Source organism: Erinaceus europaeus, chromosome 7 (assembly GCF_950295315.1).
Source record: "Erinaceus europaeus chromosome 7, mEriEur2.1, whole genome shotgun sequence".
NCBI lineage: Eukaryota > Metazoa > Chordata > Mammalia > Eulipotyphla > Erinaceidae > Erinaceus > Erinaceus europaeus.
The window spans coordinates 25,976,548-25,996,806 of NC_080168.1; the positions used below are offsets into that span (position 1 = coordinate 25,976,548).

Below are 20,259 nucleotides of genomic sequence, written 5' to 3' on the forward strand. Positions count from 1 at the left end.
GCCAGGGATCGAACTCAGGACCTCATGCTTGAGAGTCCCTGCACCACCTCCCAGACCACATCACAATGTTTTTTAACACTTTTTTAGCCCGTATTATTATATTTCATTCTCACTGTTTTTTCCTAAGACAGTATCTTTCCCTCATACTAGCTGTAAAGACGTCCACTGAGAAATAAATGTCTAAACTAAAAGTTAGGGCTTGACTGCTTAAACAGTTTCTCTCTTTCTTCCCATCTAAAAGAGGAAAGCAGCAGCTAATCTAAGCAAGCAGAAAAATTAAGGAACTTGTGAGCTTGAGAGACATAAGAGACATACGCAAGGACTGGCGTAAGGATCCTGGTTCGAGCCCCCAGCTCCCCACCTGCAGGGGAGTCGCTTCACAAGCGGTGAAGCAGGTCTGCAGGTGTCTTTCTTTCCCTCCCCCTGTCTTCCCCTCTTCTCTCCATTTCTCTCTGTCCTATCCAACAACGATATCAATGGCAACAATAATAATAATAACCACAACAACTATGGGAAAAAAAAAAAAAAAAGGGCAACAAAAGGGAAAAATTGGCCTCCAGGAGCGGTGGATTCATGGTGCAGGCACCAAGCCCCAGCAATAACCCTGGAGGTAAAAAAAAAAAAAAAAATCTCTTGTGTTTTGAAAATTACTGCACACCACTTTTAGTAAATAATCCAAATTGTTCAAGGTGGCTTAAACATAAAAATTTTGAAAAGGCAAATTGTGACCCAATATTGGCTCTTTGCATCTATTCTCTGATTAAAACTCAGCTGCATGCACTGGAGTGGTGCTCTTGTTTCCCCATCTCTCTCTCTCATAGGAAATAAAACAAATCTTTAAAAATATATTAAGGAGCCAGGGGGTGGCGTACTCTGTAGAGCACACAGGTTACCATGTGCAAAAGACACAGGTTCAAGGCCCTGATACCCACCTGCAAGGAGGAAGCTTCACAAATGGTTGAGTAATGGTGTAGACGTCTCTCTTTCTCTCTCCCACCCGAACTCCCCTGCCCTTCTCAATTTCTCTGTCCTGTTCAATGAAAGGGGGAAAAGTGGCCTCTAGAAGCAGTGGATTCACTGTGCAGACACCAAGCCCCGGTGACAATGAAAAATAAAACTATATTAAAAGTGAATGTCAAAAAGTCTCTCTTAAGATCACATTACCTTGTAGCAATGTGTCCGTTTCGGATCAACCAGTTGACTAATTCCTTTCCTACAATACAATTGGGATGTGTTCTCAGCCAGTATCGGTGATCCTGGAACTCCATTCCACTACTGTGATGGCAGATTTTTTTCCACAAGTCCTTTAACTGAACACTGTCCTGTAATCACATCAGCAGAAAATAATGACTCCAGAGCAGAATGCAGAGTACCTTTTCAGATTCTTTCCTGTGATTTTCAGACTTGAAAGAGAAAATGTAATTTACATTTCTGTTACAGCTAAGTTACTCAATTAATGAAAATGGCATGAGCACGGTGAACAGTTCAAACTCAGTTCATGTAATTAATTCCAACACCCTGAAATATTGAAAATCCAGTATATTTCAAGTAATTCCTTTTTTTAGTCACTGAAACATACTATCATCCTCCTAGGAACCTAAGTACAAAATATATTTCTTTGAAGGTGGGGGGGTGGGGGAGCGGGCAGTCGGAAGGGTGAGGAGAGTCAATAGTTACCCAGACTAACAAAAGGAAATTATTTTCGTAGCCTTCTCAAAAATCTCATCTCTACTCAGCTGCCAGGTGGGTTTATCTGGCGGTTTAAAAGGTCTTTAGTGAATTGCTCTGTGTTCAAAACAATGTTCAATGTTGCTCAGAGTCTAGAAAGATGAAATTCACCACTGCCCACCAGGAAGTTCCAGTAGCTTTTACCATAGACTCCAGATTAAATTCTCCCCCAACCTATCCCAGTTAATTAACTGAGTTTATTCCATGGAAAATTCCAGGTTTATTCTCAACTCTATACTTTGTCTCATAGGTTTAAGTAAGATTTGCTTTCCTGTTAGTCAAAATCCATTCCATCCTTCAAAATTCAGTCCAGTAATTCCAGTTTAAAGCCTTCCAAGACAATCTCCTTCTATAGTTTTTCATTATTAAAGTACTATTTTGGGGGGGAGTTAGGCAGTAGTGCAGCGGGTTGAGCGCACCTGGCACAAAGCGCAAGGACCAGGGTAAGGATCCCGGTTCAAGCCCCCGGCTCCCCACCTGCAGGAGAGTCGATTCACAGAAGCAGGTCTGCAGGTGTTTGTCTTTCTCTCCCCCTCTCTGTCTTCCCCTCCTCTCTCCATTTCTCTCTGTCCTATTCAACAACGACACCATCAATAATAACTACAACAACAAAGGCAATAAAAGGGAAAATAAATAAATATAAAATAAAAAATATATATTTAAGGAAAAAGTATTATTTTTTCAGAGCCTCAGACATGAAAGTCCTTCACATACTCATTCTGCTATCAATGCATTATGCTATTATGCACCTTTACAGTAACATTTGCTCAAAACTAAAGACCTGCCCACTTACTGAAGTGAGAAGGCATATCTTTCATTCTTTGGGTTAATTAAACTTCATATCTTACATATAAATTCAAGGGGGTCCGGGAACTAGCTAGAGGAGACACTTTACCACACACAAAGACCCAGGTGGAGGCGGCTTCACAGGTGGTAGAGCAGTGGGTGGTGCTTCTCTCCCTCCTTGCCTCTTTCATTATCTCTTGCCCTCAACCAAAAAAAAAAAAAAAAAGGAATAAAGGGATTTCCACTGGGGCCATTACATTAGAATTTAGAATCTAGCTTGAAGTCCCCAATCATGACCCTCTCCGCAGAAAAATAAATATATAAATTCAGTAAACAGACAAGTACATATATATGCCTGAACAGTATATGTGTATGAAAAAGACATCTCAAAACTTAATCAGGGGCAGGGGTAGATAGCATAATGGTTATGCAAACAGACTGTCATGCTGGAGGCTCCAGGTTCAATCCTCTGTACCACTGTAAGCCAGAGCTGATCTGTGCTCTGGTTTAAAAAAAAAAAAAAAAAAAAGCCTTATTTAGCAATCTGAGACCTAACCAAAACTTAAGCTGTATTATTACAAAGGCACCTGAATTCTCACCTTGTCTGATATAATGGGCCTAAAAATATTAATACAGAAACATGGAACTCTTTTTTTTTTTTTTTAATAGAGACAAAGAAATTCAGAGGCAAGAGGAAGACTGAAAGACACTGCTTCGGATTTCCCCCTGCAGAGGGGAACCAAGGGCTGAACCTAGGTCCTTCTGAACTGTAATGTGTGCACTCAGCCGAGTGACGCACCACCCAGCCCTGAACATGGATAACCAATTTTCCAGATAAATCTAATTAACACTTAAGTTAATTACCTCCTCTTTTTAGCAGACAGGCTAACTGGTTATTTCATTTATAGGTTTCTTTTTCTGTCTTTTTTTTTTTTTGGCTATTGTTTCTTTTCTTTTTCTTTATTGTGGGGTTAACAGATTATAGTAAGAGAAACAGTGTGTTAAATATTCTTTGTATTCAAAATGAGCAACAGCCTAAAGATACTAGACGAGTACCAGGAGAATTTTACGTTCATCCTCTGTGGTCTCTGTCCTAACATATGTCCGGTTTGCCTGGGGACTGACAGATGTCTCATATGAAGGTACCATGGGAGAACCAGATCGATCCAGCGACAGGTTAGTAATGCTGGCTGATCTGGAAGAAAAAAAAAAAAGTTAAGAACACAGTGGTTAATTCTTCAGTACACAGAGTTACAGTTTCTCTTTTTTTCTTATTCAATATTCCTTTTTAAGAGAAGTAGAGAGTAGGGGGAGACAGAAAGACACCTACAGCACTGCCTCACATTTGTAAAGCCCCCCCTCCCTTGCCCATAGATGGGGATGAGGGCCTTAAACCCGGGTCCTTGCACACTGGAGCATGTGTGCTCAATCAGCTGTGCTACTACCCATCCCCCTGAATTTCAATTCTTCATTAACTTTTATGTTCCAATCTTAAGGGAGGGTACTTTTCAAAGTAGTTGGGATGGTTACATATGACATTACCATAAGGAAAACTGGGAGACAAGTATTCAGGAAAATCCTGTATTGTATTTACAATGTCTATTATCCTGAAATTATTTCAAAATGAGTTCAAAGGGAAAGACTGCAGAAAAATTACTGTAGTGGGAGTTCACACATTACTAATATTTCAAGACAAAAACCATAAAGATCAGTCTCAATAGATAAATAATCTTGCAGAAAAGGAAACAGTGGTTCATAGTTTAAATAGTTATTGCATTATCAGAGAAGCAAAACTTCTTTGTGTAGCTGAAACATTTATGTCTTGGTAGTAAGGAATTCTATCTTGGAAACTCAACTAAGCAAAATTTTATCTCTCCCTAAAAGAAGTCCATTCTTGTGTTCCAGGAGGTGGTACAGTAAAATATTAGAATCTCAACCATAAGGTCCTGAGTTCAATCCCTAGCAGCACATGGACCAGAGTGATATCTGGTTATTCCTCTCTCTCTCTCTGCCTATCTTTCTTATGAATAAATAAATTATTTTTTAAAAAGGGGGGGGTTGGCAGTAGCGCAGCGGGTTAAGCACACCTGGCTCGAAGCACAAGGACCGGCGAAAGGATCGCAGTTTGAGCCACCAGCTCCCCACCTGCAGGTCTGCAGGTGTCTATCTTGCCCCCTCTGTCTTCCCCTTCTCTCCATTTCTCTCTGTCCTATCCAACAACGACAACATCAATAACAACAATAATAACTACAACAATAAAAAACAGGGCAACAAAAGAGAAAATAAAAGTCCGTTCTTTTTTTTTAATTTTAATTTAATAATGATCGACAAGATTATAGTATAAGAGGGGTACAATTCCATATAATTCCCATCACCAGAGGTCTGTATCTCATCCCCTCCATTAGAAGATTCCCTATTCTTTATCCCTCTGGGAGTATAGACCAAAATTCTTTATGGGGTGCAGAAAGTGGAAGGTCTGGCTTCTTAACTGCTTCTTCACTGGACATGGGTGTTAGCAGGTCGATCATACACCCAGCCTGTCTCTCTTTCCCTAGTGGGGCAGGGCTCTGGGGAGGTGGGGTTCCAAGACACAGGTGAAGTCATTCCACTCTTTTTTTTTTTAAGAATTTATTTTTTTATTCATGAGAAAGACAGGAGAGAGAAAGAACCAGACATCACTCTGGTACACGTGCTGCCAGGGACTGAACTCAGGACCTCAAGCTTGAGAGTCCAATGCCTTATCCACTGTACCACCTCCCGAACCACCTCCTTTTTTTTTTAATAGACCTACATTAAAGATACTGTCCTTGATTACTGTATTTTGAATTAAAACAAATTAATTACCAGATAAGTGAGTTGCTAAGTGGAAATTCAGGAGCACTAAGCCATTTTTCTTTAATATATATGTACATATATATGTATTTATATAGAGATATATGCAATTTAGAGTCTGCCTAAAAAAAAATAAGACCAAATTTTAACTTCTGTATACAAGATAAAAGGCAGTATACAACATTAAAAACTACATAATTCAGCCATTAACAAGAGCAATTATGCATCTTTCTTATTTCTCATAGCATTGTGATCAAGCTGTAGAGATCATGTAATTTGTCTAACGTGGCTCAGCTAATAAATAACAGGATTCTAGTCCCAGTCTCAACTGACAAAGCTATGTACTCCTCAGCAAGAAGATAATGACACTTGAAATATAATTTTCAGGTTATTCACAGCTCTTTTTTAAAATATCTTATTGAGTTTATTTTAATGAGAAAGACTAGATACAGAGGGAAAGATACTGAGAGAGAGAGACCAGAGCACTGCTCAGTTCTGGCTTATGGTGCGGCTGGGATTGAACTTGGGACCTCAGAGCCTCAGGTCTGAAAGGCTTTTGCATAACCATTATGCTATCTCCTCAGGCCCTAAAAATCAACCCTTGTCTTTTTTTCCTTTTTCAAAGTCCTTTTATTATTTTATTTATTTATTTTACAGAGCACTGCTCAGCTCTGGCTTATGGTGGGGGGGGGATTGAACCTAGGACTTTGAAGCCTCAGGCAGGAGAGTCAGTTTGCATAACCATTATGCTATTTATTCCCGCCCCATAGTTCTTTAATAGGGTTAGCAAAAAAGTAATTCTTAATGAGAAACCAGTAATATTAAATAGATGTAGTCCACATGCAAGATTTTTGGAATTCAGTTATTCATCTCTCCCGGCAGTCTGTTGATAGAAAGGAACCACATATTTTAGTCAGCTAATTAAAACCTCTTTTCTAGTGTCTACAGTATCCATGCATTGTTTCTCTAACATTTCCACCACCCTTGCATGTATTTTGGTAGGAGAGGCAATGTGTGAGTGTGTACATAAGTGTATTTATTTATTTATATATGTACTTATTTAATATTTATTTGTTCCCTTTTGTTGCCCTTGTTTTTTTATTGTTGTAGTTATTATTGTTGTTACTGTTGTCATTGTTGGATAGGACAGAGAGAAATTTGAGAGGGGTGGGGGGAGACAAATGGGGAGAGAGACAGAGAGACAGCTGCAGGCCTGCTTCACTGGACCCCTATGCAGCTGGGGGGCTGGGGACTCTAAATGGGATTCTTGCATGGGTCCTTGTGTTTTGTACTCTGTGCCCTTAACCCAGTGTACCAACACCCAGCTCCCTGGTGCCAGGAATATGATCATTTGTCCCATCTTTGCAAAATATATCTCAGCTCTACATTCTCTGTTGCACGACCCTTTTTCACTTTCAAGCAAAACTTCTTTCTCCAACTCTCCTACTTATTATTGAACCTCAAACAACCCACTTAGTTACATTATTTACTGTTAAATCCAATGGCCACTTTTCAGTCTTCAGTATCATGCGAGATAAAGGTCAAAGAGCTGTTACAGATCAAAGATGACCAAAAAAAGGGGGGGGGGGTCCATGAGGGGTCCGGCCGTAGAGCAGCGGGTTCAGCGCACATGGCACAAAGCACAAGGACCCAATGTAATGGTCCCAGTTCAAGTCCCCCGGCTCCCCACCTGCATGGGGGTCACTTCACAAACAGTGAAGCAGGTCTGCAGGTGTCTATCTTTCTCTCCCCCTCTCTTCCTCTCCTCTCTCCATTTCTCTCTGTCCTATCTAATAACAAAAATAATAACCACAACAATAAGACAAGGGCACAAGGGCACAACAGAAAAAATAGCCTCCAGGAGCAGTGGATTCATCAGAGCCCCAGCAATAACCCTGGAGGCAAAAATAAAACTAGCAACGTCAGAATACATATACTAAATTAAAAATAAATTTATGACCATTCAATTTCCTGAACTTTTGATATACTTATATGAGAGAAGATGATTATTCTGGAGAAATACTCATAGTAACAGAGGTGTTGAAAAAAATGTGAAGAAACTAGAGCCCTTGTACAAAATGGTCCCACTGCTATGGAAAATAGTGTTGGTTCCTCAAACAATTAAAAATAAAACTACCATGTGCTCAACCAACTCTACCTTGGGTTATTTATCCGAAAGATTTGAAACCCCGATCATGAAGAGGTTACAGAAGCCCTACATTCACAAGCTAACATGTGGGAGTCACCTAGACATTCACTGAAATATGACTGCAGAAAGGCATGGAATACTCATATAAAAGACAATTACTAAAAAAAATAAAAAACAAAACAAAAAAAAGACAATTACTGGGAGTCGGGCAGTTAAGCGTACGTGACACAAAGCGCAAGGACCTGCATAAGCATCCTGGTTCGAGCCCCCAGCTCCCCTACCTGCAGGGGGGGGGGTCGCTTCACAGGCGGTGAAGCAGATCTGCAGGTGTATCTTTCTCTCTTCCCTCTGCCTTCCCCTCCTCTCTCCATTTCTCTCTGTCCTATCCAACAACAACGACTTCAATAACAACAATAATAATAACTACAACACAACAATAAAAAAAAGCAACAAGGGCAATAAAAAGGAATAAATAAATAAATATTTTTTTAAAAAGACAATTACTGAACCTTGGGGAAGGGAAAGGGAGTCTCTATATTACGTGACAACATATGTGGACCTAGAATACAATAAGTATGCCATTACATATATGTTCAAACCCACAAAATGTACTACATCAAGAGTGAATCTCTCTGAGGCCGGGTAGTGGTGCACCATGTTGAGTGCACAGATTATGATGTACAAAGACCCTGGTTCAAGCCCCCAGTCCTCACCTAGGAGGGGAACCAGTGAAGCAGTGCTACAGGTGTTACTTGCCATTTCCTCTTAATTTCTTTCTGTCTCTATTCAATAAACAACAGTAAAAAAATAAATGTAATAATAGCTTTAAGAAAAAAGAAAGAGTGAATCTTAGTGCATACAATGGTGTGATCTATTGACCACGGGGGGGCATTGAGAAATGCACCAAAGATCATGACTTCATAGTTGATTTTTCTATGAACTTAAAAATGTCCTACCAAGTTAAATTGTTATTTTTTTTAAAGATTTTATTTATTTATTGATGAGAAAGATAGGAAAGAGAGAAAGATACATGTGCTGTCAGGGATCAAACTCAAGACCTCATGCTTGAGAGTGCAATGCTTTATCCATTGCACCACCTCCCGGACCACAAATTTTTTTTTTTTATTGTCAGTAGGATTATTGCTGGGACTTGGGGCCAACATGATGAACCCACTGTTCCCAGTGGCCATTATTTTTCCAATTGATTTATTTATTCACTATTTTGATAGAGACAGAACTTGAGAGGGGAGGAAGGAAGACCAGCAGCACTGCTTCACTATTCATGAAGATTCCCCTCTCCAGGGATTTGAACTTAAGCCCCTTGTGTGAGGTAGCGTGTGCCTTATACGGTGTATACCACCTCCCCGACACTGAAATTAATTTTTTTCTATTTTCATTTATTTATTTATTTTAGATACAGGGTGAAATTGAGAATGGGAAGATAGTGAAAGAAAGAGAGAGACCTGCAGCACTGCTTCACCATTCATGAAGCTTCCTCACTACAGGTGGGGACGATGGGCTTGAATCTGGGTCCTTATGCACTGTGATATGTGTGCTTAAACAAGTGTACCACCATCCAGCCCCCTGAAATTAAATTTAAAAAAAAATTTATTGGGGGGAGGGTTAATGGTTTATAGTCAATTTTAAATGCAGTCAATGCTTTAAAATTAATTTTTCTTTTTTTGTCTATTTATTTATTTATTTATTTATTTATAACATGGAAACACTGACAAGACCATAGGATAAGAGGGGTACAATTGGGAGTTGGACGGTAACGCAGCAGCTTAAGCGCACATGGCGCAAAGCGCAGGGACCAGAATAACGACCCCCATTCGAGCCCCTGGCTCCCCACCTGCAGGGGAGTCGCTGCACAAGCGGTGAAGCAGGTCTGCAGGTGTCTATCTTTCCCTCCTCCTGTCTTCCCCTTCTCTCTCCATTTCTCTCTGTCCTATCCAACAACGACGACATCAACAACTACAACAATAAAACAAGGGCAACAAAAAGGGAATAAATTAAATAAATAAATATTTTTTTAAAAAGAGGGGGTACAATTCCCACCACCAGAGCTCTGCATCCCATCCCCTCCCCTGATAGCTTTCCTATTATTTATCCTCTGGGAGTATGGACTCAGGGTCATTATGGGGTGCAGAAGGTGGAAGGTCTGGCTTCTGTAATTGCTTCTCTGCTGAAAATGAAATTAATTTTTTTGTAAAAGATGAGGATATCTGTTACTTACTCTTAAATAGTTCAGGGAAAAACAGTATTACAAAAAAGGGGCAACTTAAATAGGAAAAAGAAAATTAAAAAACTTTAATGAAGGGGAGTCGGGTGGTGGTGCAGCGCGTTAAGGCACGTGGCGCAAAACACAAGGACCCACATAAGGATCCCGGTTTGAGCCCCTGGCTCCCCACCTGCAGGGGAGTCACTTCACAGGCAGTGAAGCAGGTCTGCAGGTGTCTCTCTTTCTCTCCCCCTCTGTCTTCCCCTTCTCTCTCCATTTCTCTCTGTCCTATCCAACAATGACATCAACAACTACTACAACAATAAAACAACAAGGGTAACAAAAAGGGAATAAATTAAATAAATATTTAAAAAAAAACTTTAATGAAGAAGGGCAGGGGTAGATAGCATAATGGTTATGCAACGAGACTCTCATGACTGAGGCTACAAAGTCCCAGGTTCAATCCCCAGAACCACCATAAGCCAGAGCTGAGCAGTGCTCTGGTAAAATAAATAAATAAATAAATAAATAAATAAATAAATAAATAAATAAATAAATAAATAAATGAATGGCTGGGCGGTAGCACAGGGGGTTAAGTGCACATGGCACAAAATGCAAGGACCAGTGTAAGAATCCCAGTTTGAGCCCCCAGCTCCCCACCTGCTGGGGGTTGCTTTGTAAGAGGTGAAGCAGGAATGCAGGTGTCTTTCTCTCCCCCTCTCTGTCCTATCCAACGACAACAACAGCTATAACAACAATAACAACCACAACAAGGGCAGCAAGGGCAACAAAATCGGAAAAATAGCCTCCAGCAGTAGTGGATTCATAGTGCTGGCACTGAGCCCCAGAGATAACCCTGGAGGCAAATACATACATACATACATACATACATACATACATACATACATACATACATACATACTAAAAATGGGAACTGAAGACTTGCAGTGTCTGTGCCCGTGGTGTGGAGGTGTTGCTAAGGCAGCTAATTATACATTTGCTTGTCTGGAAGCTGCAATTTTGACATCTTTAGGTGGGAGGCTACAGAATGACCACTCAAAAAGGAAGAAAAAAAACTTTAATGAAGAACATATGAAAAATTATTTCACTCTAATCTTGAAATTTTTCCTGTAAATAAACATTTCTTCAAAATAAACTAAAATTCAACAATGGCCTCACTTCTCACTCATAATAAATGATAAAAGTTCTTACACTGTCTGTGAGAATACTCCACTCCAATTACACAGGACTCCTTATTATTCCTGGCCAGGCACCTTCCCTCTCAGGAAATCACCATTTCCTGCTTTCTCAGTACTTTTTTGGTACAAAATGTCTACCTGGTATTTAATCACATCCTCAGATTTTTACTCAAATGTCACTTGACACTACTAACAATTCCAAGATACCTCTGCTTTGTGCTTTGTTTTGATTGATTTTTTTTATCTGATTCCACTGCTGTATTCTGAGTACAGAATTTGCTGGCACTCATGAAAAGAATAAATTGAAATTACATTAAATAGAGGTGATTCAGATGCCTAGACCATCAAAGTTATGGCCACTTATTCAGCATTTAACATTTATAATAATGAAGACATTCTCAGTAGAGGAGGTGGCTTGAGATTGGTGAAAAATGAGCAGGGAAAGCACTGGTACAGGCAACTATTTTAAGGTATCCGACTGAGAAAAAAAAAAATCAACAATTGAAAATATAGGTAAGGACTCCAGAGCCCTATCCTACCAAGGAAAGATAGAAACCAGCTGAGGGTATGAATCATCCTGCCAGCACCCATGTCCAACGGAGAAGCAAGTATAGAAGTCAGAAATCTTCACATCTGCAACCCAGAAAGAATTGCGGTACATACCCTCCTGAGGGAGGCAATGTTAGAGGAAGGTGATCAGAGAGCTCTGAGACCCAATTCCACTGGACCCCAAAACATATGTCACCAGAAATCTCTTTTTTTATTTATTTCCTTTTTGTTGCCCTTGTTGTTCCCATTGTTGTTGTAGTTATAGTTGTTGATATCATCGTTGTTGGATAGGACAGAGAGAAATAGAGAGAAGAGGGGAAGACAGAGAGGAGGAGAGAAAGATAGACACCTGCAGACCTGCTTCACCGCCTGTGAAGCGACTCCCCTGCAGGTTAGGAGCCAGGGGCGGGAACGTGGATCTTTACGCCGGTACTTGTGCTTTGTGCCACCTGCGCTTAACCCTCTGCACTACCACCCGACTCCCTCTTTTTTTTTTTTTAATACCATCACTAAGGGTAAGTGAAATCTGGTAAAACACCAGAGGAAGTTAGGCACTATTTCTCTTATGTGAAAGGGAAGAGGAAAAAGGAAGAACACTTGGAAGTAATAGATGTAGGTGTGATTTAGAAAGGAAATAGGCAAATCCACGGAAGTGAATAAAAATGGGCAAAAACAAGGGGGCAGAAGGTGAGGCACCTCCTTGAGTGCACACACGTCAGTGCACAAGGACTCAGTTCAAGCCCCTGGTCCCCACCTGCAGGGGAAAAGCTTCACAAGTGGTGAAGCAGGGATGCAGGTGTCTCTCTGTCTCTATTTCTCCATCTCCCCTCTCAACTTCTCTGTCTCTATCCAATAATAAAGTTAACAAAAACACTTAAAAGTAGGCAAAAATAAAATTTAAAAATATACATACATACATACATACATATATACATACACATGCATGTACAGTTAACCCATTATCTGTGACCTTGGGAGAACTATGGCAGCTTCTGCTTGGAAAGGATGGGCACAGAACTCTGATGGGGGGAAAATGCCCCTATCATCTTATAATTTTGTAAATCACTAATAGAAATTTCTTAAAATGTGACTCAGACTTTCTGGAGATAAGTGTATAAATAGATTCCAACCAAAAACAAAAACACAAAGGGAAGATTTTTGCTTAGTAGCTTGCTTTTCATAGATGAGATTCAAATTTAGACATGGGCAGTAGTCAGCTAGAAGAGACAGGAGAAAGGGACAACTGAGAAAATCTGGGAGGGGGGCCGGGTGGTGGCGCATCTGGTTGAGCGCACATGTTACAATGCACAAGGAGCCATGTTCGAGTCCCCGGACACCACCTGCAGGGGGAAAGCTTCATGATCGGTGAAGCTGTGCTGCAGGTGTCTCTCTCTCTCTCTCTCTCCCTCTCTATCCAACCCTTCCCTCTCGATTTCTGGCTGTCTTTATCCAATAAATAAATAAAGATGATAAAAAAAAGAAAAAAAGAAAATCTGGGAAGGATTAAGACCTAGAATAAAAACAACGTTAGCTTTGGTTTCAGAGGTAGAAAAGAAAAAATAGTTGGGCATCAAACATGACCAAGTTGGGGAGTGTTAGTAGGAGTCAAGGTTTCCAAGTTGCTTCTCTCTGTTAAATAACAGAAAGTGAAGTTATCTGCTAAGTTAGAAGAAAGGAGGTAAAGGGTCCAAGGTAGTAATGGAAAATACTGAAAAGAGTCATGAGGTATAGAAAGCAAGAGCTGACTAGCAAAAAAGCTCAGTTCATTTTTGAGAGCTAAGAAAGTACACAGCAGTCAATCCCATCTATTTGCATCTGTTTGATCTTGCCACCACTGTATAAAGACAATTAATGTGAAATCCAATGTTTATTGTTTTGTTTTATTTTTTTACTACCAGAGCACAGCTTAGCTATGGCTTATAGTGGTGCTGGGGATTGACCTGGCACTTTGGTGCCACTAGAGGGTTTTGGGTTTTTTTTTTTTTTTGCATAATTGTTATGCTATCTCCCCTGCCCAAAACAGGGTGTTTTCACTTGGCAGTTTACCTATTCCGAGCAGGAGATTTCCCAGCATCCTCCTGAACAGCTACAAGTCTTGTTGAAAGTGCAGTAGTTGAGGAGTCCTGATGAATCAAACTATAAAGAGAAATTTTAAATATTCAGATAATTTGGGACCATAACAAGCAACTTCCATGAAATGTTTTAACAAAAGCAGATGTCTCTTTCCTGAAGTAATAAGATTATGGATCTTTGTGTTGTTGTTGTTGTTGTTGTTGTCTTTTTTTTCCCCCTCAGAGCACTGCTCAGCTCTGGCTTATGGTGGTGTAGGGAATGCTTTGTCTTTCAGCTAATGCAGAAAGAGTAGTTTCTGTTATTTATTTTTTTAATATATCTAATGTTTTATCTTATATCAAATGTTTTAAAATGTTATTTTTTAGTTTATAATGAGATTCTGAAAGAAAAATACCACAGCACTGCTCAGCAATAGTTTAATATGGTACTCAGGATTGAACCTGGGACCTCAGAGATTCAGGTACAAATATTTTCTGCATAACCCCAGCCCTGAAGAAAAGTCTTATGAGTTTCCTACTCTTCAAAAGAGGTTACATTAGAAATTATTCATCAGAATATTATTGTTGCCTGTTTAACTAAACTGTAAACATGTCATATGCTGTTTTTGGTGTCAGGAGTACAAAAGTGAATAAAGGATGCAAAGTCTCTCTTGTTACAGAATTAACATTCTAATTCATCAGCAGTGATAGCCATGAACATGTCCTGTAAGCCTTCTGGAAGCAAGCCAAGGAAAAAAGTGAAAATGGCAAATTTGTAGGAACCATTTCAAAGAAAGAAAAAAATGTTAATTTAAGACACTATTAGGGGGCTGAGGAGACAGCATAGTTGTTATACAAAAGACTCATACCTGAGACTCCAAAGTCTCAGGTTCAGTCCCTTGCACCACCATACACCTGAACTGAGAAGTGCTCTGGTCTTTCTGTGTGTCTTTTTCTCATTAAGACATTACATAAAATATATATATTTTTAAATGCACTATTAGGTCACAGTCCACCAACATTTCTCAAATATGAATATGATTATATTCAGACTCTCACACCTGAGGCTCCATAGTCTCAGGTTCAATCCCCCTCACCACCATAAACTAGAGCTGAGCAGTACTCTGGTAAAATAAATAAATAAATAAATAAATAAATAAATAAATAAATAAATAAGACTATATGTAAGTAACAGTACCTTTGCCAAGCAAAATCATCTTCTAAAAATATGTTTCGGCTGGCTTTCCTGCTCCCCACTGGTGTTCTGGGTTCACCAGGATCAAGTACAGACAAAGAGGAAGCTGAATCTGAAAGGGCATTCAAGTCTTCCCCAATGGAATTACTATCTGTGGAATGAGCATAACTTAAAGCTATTTTTCTACAGTATGTACAAGCTCGAAGGTCACCTAGGAAGAAAAAAAATAATAGTAATAAAGGAAACTAAATAAAAGAAAGCAATGATATACTACTTGAACAAATTAAATCCTTGAATGAATTGTTAATCTAATATCAGAGAAATATTTTCAAAGAAATACCATAACAGTTAAATTTCTGACAGGTTTTTTTTAAGTATTAATTAGGGTGGATGAGATAGCATAATGGTTACACAAAGAGACTGTCATGCCTGTGGCTCTAAAGTCCCAGGTTCAATATCCCCCCGCAGAACTGAGCAGTGCTCTGGTAAAAAGAAAAGAAAAAGCATTTATTTATTCAGAATAGACATAGAAAGAAATTGAGAGACAGACAGACAGCTGCAGTCCTGATTCACCACTTATGAGCTTCCCCTGAAGGTTGGGGGATCGGGGACTTGAACCTGAGTCCTTGTACACTGTAATGTGTACACTCAACTGGGTGAGCCCATACCCAGACCCCCCAAAAAAGATTTTTAAAAGTGAAAGAATTTTGTCAACTGTATTAAATATTTTATAACATCATAATGATAAATTTATCCAAGTATCCATATTACCTTAAAGTATTTACAAGTCAATATGATCCAATAATACTAAAAAATTGTAAAAGTATTTTCTGAAGAACCTAAAACTGAAATAAGGGATTAAAGGAAGTTGTGTCCCAGAGGTAATGCAGTGGCTAAGGCATTGGACTCTCTCAAGCATGAGGTCCCAAGTTCCTCCCCGGCAGTACATGCACCAGAGTGATGCTCTGGTTCTCTTTCTCTTTCCATTATCATTATCATTATCATTATCATTATCATTATCATTATCATTATTATTGTGCTAGGACAGAGAGAAATTGAGAGGTGAAGAGAGATAGAGAGGGAGAAAGAAAAAGAGAGACCAGCAGACCTGCTTCATAGCTCATGAAGCTTCTATCCTACAAGTGGGGACTGAGGGCTTGAATGTAGGTTCTTGCTCTCAGTAATAAGTACACTCAACTGGGTGTGCAACTGCCTAGCTCCCTCTCTTTATCACTAAAAAATTAATTAATTAATTAATAATAAAGTGGAAGAGGTAGCATAATGGTTATGCAAGATGACTCTTGTGCCTGAAGCTCTAAGGTCCCATGTTCAGAGCTGAACAGTGGGCTGGTAGAAAGAGAAAAAAAAAAAAAAAAAGGAAGAAAGGAAGGAAAGAAGGGTGGGAGGGAGGAAAGGAGGGAGGGAGGGAAGGTGGGAGGAAGGGAGGGAGAGAGGGTGAGAGAGAGGGAAGAGGGGAGGGAAAGAGAAAAGAAGGAAGAAAATAATAGAGTAAATAATCCAACACAAATGGAAACACCATACTTTCTGCAGGCAGCAAATGAGGAGGAAGTTGTATTTAAGTCCCTGTTGTGAAGTCCTGAAAAGTGGTCTCCACAAGGTGGCACAATATTAAACTAAGCAAACAGAAAATGAGTCTGTGGGCATGAGTAAGGAGGAAATCTATTTTAAATAATTTTGTATGGTAGTTAAGATGAAAGTGAAATATTCTTGGGAGGACAAACAATAGATTTTTCTTTCCCCCTCCCCAAACAATAGATTTTTTTTTTAATATTTATTTTATTTATTTATTCCCTTTTGTTGCCCTTGTTTTTTTATTGATGTAGTTATTATTGTTGTTGTCGTTGTTGGATAGGACACAGAGAAATGGAGAGAGGAGGGGAAGACAGAGAGGAGGAGACAAAGATAGACACCTGCAGACCTGCTTCACCGCCTGTGAAGCGACTCCCCTGCAGGTGGGGAGCCGGGTTCGAACCGGAACAATAGATTTTTAAATACTCTGAAATAATGCTTTAATGTCTTTTTTAAAAAGGATTATTTATTTATTTATTTATTTATTTATTTATTCCCTTTTGGTGCCCTTGTTGTAGTTTTTATTGTTATTGATGTCGTCTTTGTTGGAGAGGACAGAGAGAAATGGAGAGAGGAGGGGTAGACAGAGAGGGGGAGAAAAAGATAGACACCTGCAGACCTGCTTCACCGCTTGTGAAGCGACTCCCCTGCACGTGGGGAGCCGGGGGCTCAAACCCGGATCCTTATGCCGGTCCTTGCACTTTGCACCACGAAGCTGCTGCGCTACCACCTGACTCCCTGCTTTAATGTCTCTGAGGAGACAGCTGTGTCCAAAAGTAAGTTTCATTTCTACCCTGTTGTAATAAATTTTTGAGTGACACCATAATATTTTACTAAAAGATTATATATTTTATTGATATATATTAGCATACATTTACTGCTAAATATATATTACTAAAATATAATACTAAAAAAGATAGTAAACTTTACCTACAACATGTTAAACCATTTTGCCTTAAGTTTTTACTGTTAACAGCAGAATACTGAAGTGACATGAAACAAGTTTCTAAAATTCAATTGTAATACTTAACCAGTAATTACTACCATTCATTATTACCTAGTATACAATTCCATCCTGACTTCCCTGGGCAGATGACCTCATCAAGGTATCCTGGAATCTCACCTATCCAGACCCCTACCCCACCAGGGAAAGATAGAAATAGGCTGGGGGTATGGATAAACTTGTCAATGTCCTTGTCCAGTGGAGAAGCAATCACAGAAGCCAGAACTCCCATCTTCTTCAACCCATAAAGAATTTTGGTCCGTATTCCCTGAGGGGGAGAAATGCTAGGGGAAGATGACCAGAGGGCTCTGAACTTCAATGTCATCAGGGCCCAGAGAGAGAAGGGAAAAAAAAGAAGAAAAAAGGAAGGACACTCAGAAGTAGCAGGTATGACTTAGAAAGGAAAAGAAGACCGAACTACAGAAAAAAAAAAAAAAAAGGCAAATATATATATATATATGTATATAGATAGATACAGAAATAATAGTCTGGGAGTTGGGCAGTAGCGCAGTGGGTTAAGCACACGTGGTGCAAAGTGCAAGGACCGGTTAGGATCCTGATTCAAGCCCCTGGCTCCCCACCTGCAGGGGAGTCACTTCACAGGCAGTAAAGCAGGTCTGCAGGCGTCTCTCTGTCTCTCTTCCTATCTCTCTCTTCTCTCTCAATTTCTCTCTGTCTCAAATAAATAAATTCAAAAATTATTTTAAAAAAAAAAAGAAATAATAGTCAAACCATATATGTGACCTTGGGAGAATTAATGCAATTTCCAATGGATGGAGTGAGGACACAGAACTCTGGTGGTGAGAACAGTGAGGAATTATATCCCTTTTATAAATTTGTAAATCAATATTAAATAGCTAATAAAAAATTTTAAGGGACCAGGTGGTAGTGCACATGGTTAAGCATTAACACGAGGACCCAGGTTTAAGCCCCTGAGCCCCACCTGTGGGGTAGAAGCTTCACAAGTGATGCAGCAGGTCTGCAGGTGTCTGTCTCTCTGTCTCTCTCGGTCTATCTCCCCCTCCAACTTCTGTCTCTACCCAATAATAAACTCTCAACTTCTCTGTCTCTACCCAATAATAAAGACATGAAAATTGAAATAATGGAGCTATCAAGAACAATGAACCCACCTTCTCTGACCCATCTTGGACAGAGCTAGAAGGAATTATGTTAAGTCAGCTAAGTCAGAAAGATAAAGATGAGTATGGGATGATCCCACTCATCAACAGAAGTTGAGGAAGAAGATCTGAAAGGGAAACTAAAAGCAGGACCTGACCAAATTGTAAGTAGGGCACCAGAGTAAAAACCCTGTGGTGAGGGGTAGACATGCAGCTTCCTGGGCCAGTGGGGGGTGGGAGTGGGTGGGAGGGATGGGTCACAGTCTTTTGGTGGTGGGAATGATGTTTATGTACACTCCTAGTAAAATGTAGTCATATAAATCACTAGTTAATTAATATGAGAGGAGGAAAATTAATTGTATGTCTCGAAGTTTTTCAAAACACAAACTGAATCTTTTCAATATACAGGCTGTGTAATTGATATGCAGACTCTCTCAAAAGCCTAGACCAAGTAGATCAGAAGCATCCAATAGCACAGCTATATACAAGATACTGGGTACTGTACAGCAAACCCTAACAAAAGGACTTTTCAAAGTTAACCCAATTACCAAATAATGTGATGATAACATTAACTATCGATTGTCTTTTGGAACCCTAAGACAGCAGGAACCTCACATCTCCACTATAGAGCCCCTACTTCCCCCAGTCCTGGAACCACTGGATAGGGCCCACTTTCCCGTATGCCTCTCCCAATTCATATCAAATAATATTGCATCTGCCGATCACAACCTAACCAATGCAACGATTGCCACCTCAACACGCTTCACTTCAGACTGTGTCCAGAGATTTCACTTGTGGAATGACAACCCTTCAGCTTCATTACTCGGGTGAGACCTTTCCTTTCATAGTATACTCTAATTCCATCTCAGGTGGTTCACTTTCTAACAAAGTCCCAAAACCTAGATATACACCAGTTTCTGTGAGAGAGAGCATATGTTCACACGTATCCGTAAACTACTGCAAAATATATACCTGAAAGCAGAAGTACACTAGAGTTTGCAGTGAGTACCCCCCTAACACTTCCTCTCCACTACTCCAAGCTTTGGGTCCATGATTGCTCAACAATTTGTTTGGCTTTGTATGTTAACTCTCTTTTCAGTCACCAGGTTCCAGATGTCATCAGGATGCCGGCCAGGCTTCCCTGGACTGAAGATCCCACCAATGTGTCCTGGAGCTCCACTTCCCCAGAGACCCACCCTACTAGGGAAAGAGAGAGGCAGACTGGGAGTATGGACCGACCAGTCAACGCCCATGTTCAGCGGGGAAGCAATTACAGAAGCCAGACCTTCTACCTTCTGCAACCCACAATGACCCTGGGTCCATGCTCCCAGAGGGATAGAGAATGGGAAAGCTATCAGGGGAGGGGGTGGGATATGGAGATTGGGTGGTGGGAATTGTGTGGAATTGTACCCCTCCTACCCTATGGTTCTGTTAATTAATCCTTTCTTAAATAAAAAAATAATAAAATTAAATTTTAAAAAAATTGAAATAAAATCTTTAAAATATATTTTAATTACCTAGTATAATAAACTGTTTTATTCTCATTTTAAGATGACTACTATATAATACTAGATTTTATTAAATTATTCATATATTTTAAGCAAAGTTAAATATCACTTGCCACATTACTTATTTCAGAAACTACAACAGGTAAAATCTGTTCAAACTCTATTGAAAAATATTATCTACTTCAATTTGAACCAAAAAAGGGAACTCCAGTTCTGAAAAAAAAAAAAAAAAAGGGAGGGGAGTCAGGCTGTAGTGCAGCAGCTTAAGCACAGGTGGCACAAAGCGCAAGGACCGGCCTAAGGATCCCGGTTCGAGCCCTGGCTCCCCAC

General features: G+C 39.8%; 1 protein-coding gene across 9 annotated transcripts in view; it reads right to left on the reverse strand.

Moving 5' to 3' along the window:
* PIKFYVE (phosphoinositide kinase, FYVE-type zinc finger containing) overlaps nt 1-20,259 on the reverse strand; it is a 112,254-nt gene that overhangs the window by 72,308 nt on the left and 19,687 nt on the right. For 8 of the 9 annotated variants that reach the window (XM_007520174.3, XM_016186893.2, XM_016186890.2 and 5 more), the window contains 4 exons: nt 14,714-14,921; nt 13,511-13,600; nt 3,571-3,709; nt 1,165-1,322 (listed from right to left, as the gene is read on the reverse strand). In XM_007520174.3, the coding sequence (XP_007520236.1) occupies nt 1,165-1,322; nt 3,571-3,709; nt 13,511-13,600; nt 14,714-14,921 (595 nt within the window). The remainder of the gene's footprint in view (nt 1-1,164; nt 1,323-3,570; nt 3,710-13,510; nt 13,601-14,713; nt 14,922-20,259) is intronic. The other variant, XM_060194019.1, reaches the window with a different exon arrangement.